Below are 7,500 nucleotides of genomic sequence, written 5' to 3' on the forward strand. Positions count from 1 at the left end.
CCGCCACCTCATCCTATGGAGTCAGAAGCATCTAGGGTCGCTTCGGGCCATTTATTCCAGGATCCCTGAATTTTACAGCCGACGAAATCTCACTGTTTCAGCCTCTTCCTGGAGAATGGCGACTTCATTCTCAGTGGTTCAGCTGATTTGGGATCAGTTCGGGGACGCACAGGTAGACCTGTCTGCCTCCAACGACTTGTCCCATTGCAACCTGTTTTACTCCCTGACCGAGGGCACGCTCGGCACGGACGCTCTGGCACACAGCTGGCTGCGGGGCCTCCACAAGTATGCGTTTTCCTCTGTGAGCCTTCTTGCATAGACCCTGTGCAAGATCAGGGAGGACGTGGAGCAGGTCATATTCTTGCGCCTTATTTGCCCACCTGGACCTGGTTCTCCGAACTTGTACTCCTCGTGACAGTACCTACCTGACCAATTCCTCTGAGTAAGGACCTTCTTTCTCAGAGATGGGGCACCCTATGGCACCCTCATCCCGATCTTTGGAACCTCCACGTGTGGCTCCTGAACACGACGAGGCATGTTTGAGTACCCTACCATGTTTGAGTACGATGGTGGCTACCATCACTTCCACTAGAGCGTCGTCCACGAGACATGCCTATGCATTGAAGTGGAACCTCTTCGTAAGCTGGTGTTCTTCTCACCGAGAAGACCCCAGAAAGTGTTTGATCAGTGTCGTGCTTTCCTTCCTGCAAGATGGGTTGGAGCGAAGGCTGTCTCCCTCCACCCTGAAAGTGTATGTTGCTGCTATCGCAGCACATTATGACGCAGTCGAAGGTAAGTCTGTGGGAAAGCACGACCTGATCATCATGTTCCTGAGAGGAGCAAGGAGACTAGTGTATAATCCTCCTCACCCTCCTCTTGTTCTCTCTTGGGACCTCTCAGTGGTTTTAACTGCCCTGCAGAGTGCTCCTCGTGAACCTCTGCAATCAGTGGAGCTTAAGTTCTGTCAATGAAGACAGCGCTCATGGTTGCATTGGCCTCCATTAAGAGGGTAGGGGACCTGCACGCATTTTCCATTGACGAAGTGTGCCTGGAATTCGAGCCAGCCTATTCTCAGGTGATCTTGAGACCCCGGCCTGGATATGTGGCCAAGGTTCCCACCACTCCCTTTAGAGATCAGGTGGTGAACCTGCAAGCGCTGCCCCTGGAGGAGGCAGACCCAGCCTTGGCACTGCTCTGTCCAGTACGTGCTCTCTGCACCTATGTAGACAGAACGCAGTGTTTCAGGACCTCAGACCAGCTCTTTGTCTGTTATGGTGGGAAGCTGAAGGGAAAGGCTCTCTCCAAGCAAAGGTTGTCGCACTGGATAGTGGACACCATTGCTATGCATACCAGCAGCAAGGTCTGCATGGTCCGCATGTACCCTTGGTGTGAAAGCCCACTCCACCTGGACTGTGGCTTCCTCTTGGGCTCTAGCGCATGGCGCCTGCTAACAGACATCTGGAGAGCTGAAGGCTTGGCGACACCCAAACCATTCGACAGATTCTGCAATCTCCAAGTGGAGCCAGTGTCCTCTCATGTACTCGCTTCAACCAGCTAGTACTGGACCCGCTCAGGTGTCTTTGCTTGCTCGCCATTCCACTCCACGGACTAGATACGTGAGATATTTCCTCAGATAAGCTTCCCGACAAGCCGTGAGTTCCTCCAGCACTGCTGACGTCAACGTCAGAGACTATGCCTGCGGCAGCTTTCGCGGTGGCTAGGTCCTTCCATGTGCATGGTTCCCCCTCTGGGCGACCCCCACAAGTGTATTTCCACTGTAAGCCTCTCTGAGCATGTGTCTTTCCCTTGGCAAGCCACCCTGCCCCCCTGGAGTTGAAACATTCCACCCTACGGGCTGGATACTCCAGTGTTTCTCCATATGTTACCCCCTTCCGGCCATATGTGTATTCCTAAGTCCTCCCTTTGGGCAGGCACATATGTTTTGCAGATATGCTTCGCAGTGTACCTTCGTATTCCCGTGTTAGGTAGGACTCCTTCGTCAGTGCTAGTCTCACGACAGGGAGCTCAGACTTACGCAGGGCACTGGAAGACAGCCAAAAAGGTGGAGTGATTAGACTGGAACCCCATTCGTCGTCACGACGGAACTCGTAGTGACTACGTCTTCCTGCCACTTCCGCTGTACCGCTGGAAACGCCTGAGTTCAGTCTCGGCTCCTCAGCAAGTAACATATCTGCATGTTGCCAGCGTACTTCCTTATATACCCACGAGGTGGGGCGGAGTTACGCTATGCAAATTCCACACATCCATGGCATTTCTTTGCCATTGGCTCATTTTGTAATACTCATAGTTGATAGGCTTTCTAAGCAAAACCCCATTCGTCGTCACGACGGAACGTCTCCGTTCCCTACTCAGGGAACGAGGATTACATATGTAACCGAGACGTTTTGAGGTCATAACATATGAAGCCGCGTGAAAACAAGTCTTTATTAATTCATAATCTGCCCCTGTAATCATAGTTGTGTGTGAAAACTATTAACATTGCTTGCCGTTTTACTGCCTCTAGTGTTATTTTCTTTTAGGAACTGCAGAGATATGTATGTATTGGTACGTATTTTGCGTTTTGCAAAAATGTTGCCAAAGGAACGCTTTACCAATGAGCCTGTGTTGAACAACAGCAAGAGTGTGTTTGTGACAGTCCCTTCTTGACCTCGTGTGTGAGCAGATAAAACACTAGTGTGTGTTTGTGACAGTACCTTCTTGACCTCGTGTGTGAGCATGCAGCGCTCGATGCGCAGGACGGTGGAGATGTCGATGTGCTCCTGACAGATGGAGTTGAGCCAGGCCGTGAAACTGTCCAGCAGGGCCAGGAAAAGCACCCAGGAGAACTTCACGATGTTAAACGCTCGTTTCATGATGTTATCTAGAGCGGAGAGAGCAGAGCTTCAAGACTGCTGGACTGATGAATATGACGCATGTAACTCGAGGAGGTTATAATAATAATGACACAAGGAGGCCGTTGTAGTGTGTTCACACCTGGACCTTCAGACACCTCTTCCTCCATTTCTTCTTCTTCTTCTGCTACACCTTCCTCATGATTCTCCTCCACGGCCACATGCACTGCACACAGAGAACACACTACATTAATAAGGGCTTTCGAACTGGGTAGTTCTAGGAACTAACCACTAGGGTGGTTCCCGGGAACTAATGGGTCCCTTAGAAATATAATTATTATTATTTTAGGAACGTTTTCTGGTTGCATTCGCATCCCCAGTAGGAACTCTGAAGTGACGAAAGCCGCGTTTGTTATAGTGACTTTTATTTTGACGGCGCTGAGAAACGCTAGAGCTCACATCACTCGCATTCTCCCTGTTCATTAGTTTACGATCTGTCTAACAGTCCTGTCTAATGTGTTATTAGATAGAAGTATTATACATAGAAAGTATACAGTAATGAAAAGTTATTAGCGTTAGCCGTGTTAATACAGAAATACATAATCATGTTTCTCTTGGTCTCCTCAAAGTTGTGTTGGATTTTCTCCTCAGCGTAAAGATTAAGAGGCTCATCGTAGAGTTAGTTTCTGAGTAAATATATGGGCTATAATCTGTGTGTTTACATATAGATGTTTTAAAAATGGTGGTTGCTGGTGTTTTGCGTGCGTTCGTCCAATCAGCGAACACTAACGTCACGGATAGTTCCTATAGCGCTGGTTTGAAGCAGGAGTAAATTAGTTCCTCCAAAAGAGTTCCTGGAACTGAAATCGTTCCTCGTTCCTGCGGTGTAAACGCACCGACATCCGGGAACTCCCGCCGTTAGTTCTGGGAACTATAAAAAGGTTCCTCTGGAGCGAAAGCCCCTAATGTTACGATAATGTTTTTACTATGTAATAAGCACAAATTAACCGCTATCCCTGATTCATTACACACACGTGTCACTTTTGCAGTGAAATATATTTACAGAATGTGAGTACTGGACAAAAACATTAATTTTGGGCTATTTTGCTTTGTTTATCGCCTTTCTTCGCCTTTGTCGCCATTGGCTTTTGGCTCACTTAGTTGGGGACATTTTATTTCATATTTAACAAAACTATTACAAATTGAAATTACAATTTCAATACAAGTCAAGACATCTGCACTTCATCTATCTATCTATCTATCTATCTATCTATCTATCTATCTATCTATCTATCTATCTATCTATCTATCTATCTATCTATCTATCTACATCTATCTATCATGTGCCTATCTTTCTATCTATCTATCTATCTATCTATCTATCTATCTATCTATCTATCTATCTATCTATCTATCTATCTATCTATCTATCTATCTATCCGTATATATCTACCAAATTTTACACCAAACGTTTGTTTTTTGTCATTTTTACTTAATACTTAAACATAATTAATTTTCATAAAACTTGTAATGCAAACTTTTTTTTGTGCAATGTCTTATCTAATCAATCATCTGGGGAAGTATGGAACTATTATCCACATTTCCCCCTGTTCAGCGTGAGAGTCTTGCCTTAAATGCATGAACTGAATGTTTTATAGTCTCTATCTGGCGGCCCGAGCGTTGGGTCTGAATCAGCTAAACCAGTCCAGGCTTCATATGGGATGAATCGACCGGAGCGAATGCAACACAGTCCCAGGAATGCCGGGCCTGAAGCCGCCCACCAGGAGGGATCTGGCAGATCGAGTGTTCACACACTGCTAGGGGTTTAATCAGGCACTTTATGTTCCCAGTAGAGACGCGTTGGAGCGTACAAAACGTCTATTAATGACCCGAGCGTGGCATTCTGGGAAACAGAACGCTATAGAGCGGTCCAGACCAGTCCTAAAGCTGATATAAGCAGTCACGAGTCCAAAATAAACCAGCAGATCATAACTTCTGAAACATGTCCACACTATTTAAAGTGGTTTTATGGATCTGCATTTTTTTTTGTAATACTGTTTTTTATTGCATTTTCTTGTACACTTACAGAACAATGCACCAACACATATTGGTACATTGTTTTATTGTCTATTGTAAAGCACTTTGTGATCCTGTCTGTGAAAAGCACTGTATAAATAAATTGTACTTACTTACTTACATATAATGTACAAAAACAAACAAACAAACAAACAAACACCGGGGCTCATACTACATGAAAAGTGCAATAGCACAAACCAACATTGGATATTACAGAATGTACTTTGGAAGTCAGAGTTAAGAATACACTGCAATCAATAATACCCACTGATACACTGTAAAACAATTATCATGAGTCTTGTAATTTTCATTAAAAAAATTAAAGGTGAAATTTTAAAATATTGTGTATATTTTATTAAGAAAATTTTGGTTTGTGTTTTATTGAAAATATAGAGAACATTTCACTAATAAAACCAAGAGATACATTTTCCTATTTTTTTTTAACGAAACATACACATTTTTGAGGCTTGAACTGAGGAACTAATAAAGCTGATAAAATTAAGGAAAAAGGGCAACCTATTTATTTTGAGAATTAGCTCAATTATGCGGTTTTATTTGGAGACACCATTGTTAGTTTCCCAGCATGCTTTGCACATGGCTGGAAATGGAGAGTAAATATTGAAATTAAGTGTTATTTATTCAGTTTTTGAGTTAAGGGAAACATCTGTTAATGTTTAATGTTCAATTATGTTTAACATTTGAAAGAGTTTCTATAGTGTTGAAGTTTTGATCGTAACGATTGTGCAGAAGAGTAGGGCTTATTTTTAGGTTGTGAATAACTGCAGGTATTAATATTCACTGAAGCATGTTGCTTTGTTCATTAAGCAATAACTCTGATAATGATAGTGCAGTAACAAATTTGTTTCTGTGCTGTGCTATAGTCTTTTAATAATACAATATAACTCAGTCAAATATAAACAGGTCACTTGAGTTCACACAATTTTGAGAGTAAAAAATACTTAAAATAAAAAAGCAAATTTCACTAAAAATATTAAATTCATTATGTCATAGACTAAATAAATTAGGGGATTTTACATGATTTATTCAGGTAGATTCCATGAAAGAAATCAAGCCTTAACTACTTAAAAATATTGTGTAATATTGTTACCGTAATTTTTTTTTTTTTTTTTACACAGTGTATAAGCAATAAAATAGGGTTAATATAGTGCAAATTAAAATATATTTTCATATGAATATAACACCTACTCAAGCATTTTGTTCCTCCTCTCTTATATTGTTAATATCCCCATGTTCACTAAATAACAGATCTGCATTTTAATGATCTCCCGATAGTCGAAACAAACCCCAGTGTATCCCAGAGGAAGAGTGTGTTGTTTTAAACGGGATGAAGAGCGTACCGTCCTTCGGCTCCTGCTTGGCGGAGATGTTCTCCGTGTATCTGTGCCAGAACCGTCTTCTTTCTTTACTCCGCTCTTTCATGGCGGTTTTCGAGTCCGTTATCCAGGCGTGATACACAAACTGAGAAGCAAAGGATCACGTCAGGCAAAGATAAGGAAAATGTGGGAATCTAAGTAGTGAGATATGCCACGTCTGATTTGTTTTGAATTTAGCAAGAGTTGTATTTCGAATCAGTGTTTGAGCCCAATTGAATTGTTCCTCTACAGAAAAACAAAGAGTTTTACACACATGCAGGGTTATAAACGTTCCAGTACAGGACTCAGACTAGCTTTTAGCGGAGCTAGCAGAACAGACCGTTTTAGGAAAAGCATCACTTTAGATGTTCCTGTCAATCAAATACACCGACACAACACACACGACAGGACACCAGCGCTAGGGGATGTTTTGCTCCAAAGAACAGAGATTCTGATGTCCAAAAAACCGAATGATGGCACTGTTCACTGAGGAGAAAAACACAGCCTGAGTTTCACTGCCACACACACACACACACACACACCTCCAGGAAACCTCACTGCACACATGCATCAGGGCTGGATGATATAGATATATGATATCCAAATATTCTTTCAGTCTTTGGATGATATTCTATCAATCAATCAATCAATCAATCAATCTATCTATCTATCTATCTATCTATCTATCTATCTATCTATCTATCTATCTATCTATCTATCTATCTATTCTATCTATCTATCTATCTATCTATCTATCTATCTATCTATCTGTCTATGTCTATTTATCTATCTATTTATCTATCTATCAATCCATCTATCTATCTATTTATCTATCTATATATTTATCTATCTATCTATCTATATATCTATCTATCTATCTATCTATCTATCTATCTATCTATCAATCCATCTATCTATCTATTTATCTATCTGTCTATCTATCTATCTATCTGTCTAGGTCTATTTATCTATCTATCAATCCATCTATCTTTCTATGAAATTTAATCATGTTCATTTATATAACACATAAGAACCGTTGAATCAGAGTTTGAATAAAGTTATTAACATGTACTAAACTTTAACATTTTTTGAAAGCTTTAGAAATGAATCAAACTTACCAATTCAAACACAAATTTTGCTACTGTAGTTTAATTCAGCTATTACAGCATCTTACCGTTTTTCACACTTTAATACTAAAA

At 41.5% G+C, this 7,500-nt stretch overlaps 1 protein-coding gene across 2 annotated transcripts in view; it reads right to left on the bottom strand.

The window, feature by feature from the left end:
• The window catches only part of piezo2a (piezo-type mechanosensitive ion channel component 2a), a 222,325-nt gene that overhangs the window by 56,360 nt on the left and 158,465 nt on the right, over positions 1–7,500 (bottom strand). For both annotated transcript variants that reach the window (XM_077224971.1, XM_077224970.1), the window contains exons 33-35: positions 6,287–6,407; positions 2,995–3,078; positions 2,715–2,881 (exon numbers count right to left, since the gene is read on the bottom strand). In XM_077224971.1, the coding sequence (XP_077081086.1) occupies positions 2,715–2,881; positions 2,995–3,078; positions 6,287–6,407 (372 nt within the window). The remainder of the gene's footprint in view (positions 1–2,714; positions 2,882–2,994; positions 3,079–6,286; positions 6,408–7,500) is intronic.

This window comes from Siphateles boraxobius, unplaced genomic scaffold, assembly GCF_051911475.1.
Source record: "Siphateles boraxobius isolate OS27281-9 unplaced genomic scaffold, OSU_SipBor_1 97, whole genome shotgun sequence".
NCBI lineage: Eukaryota > Metazoa > Chordata > Actinopteri > Cypriniformes > Leuciscidae > Siphateles > Siphateles boraxobius.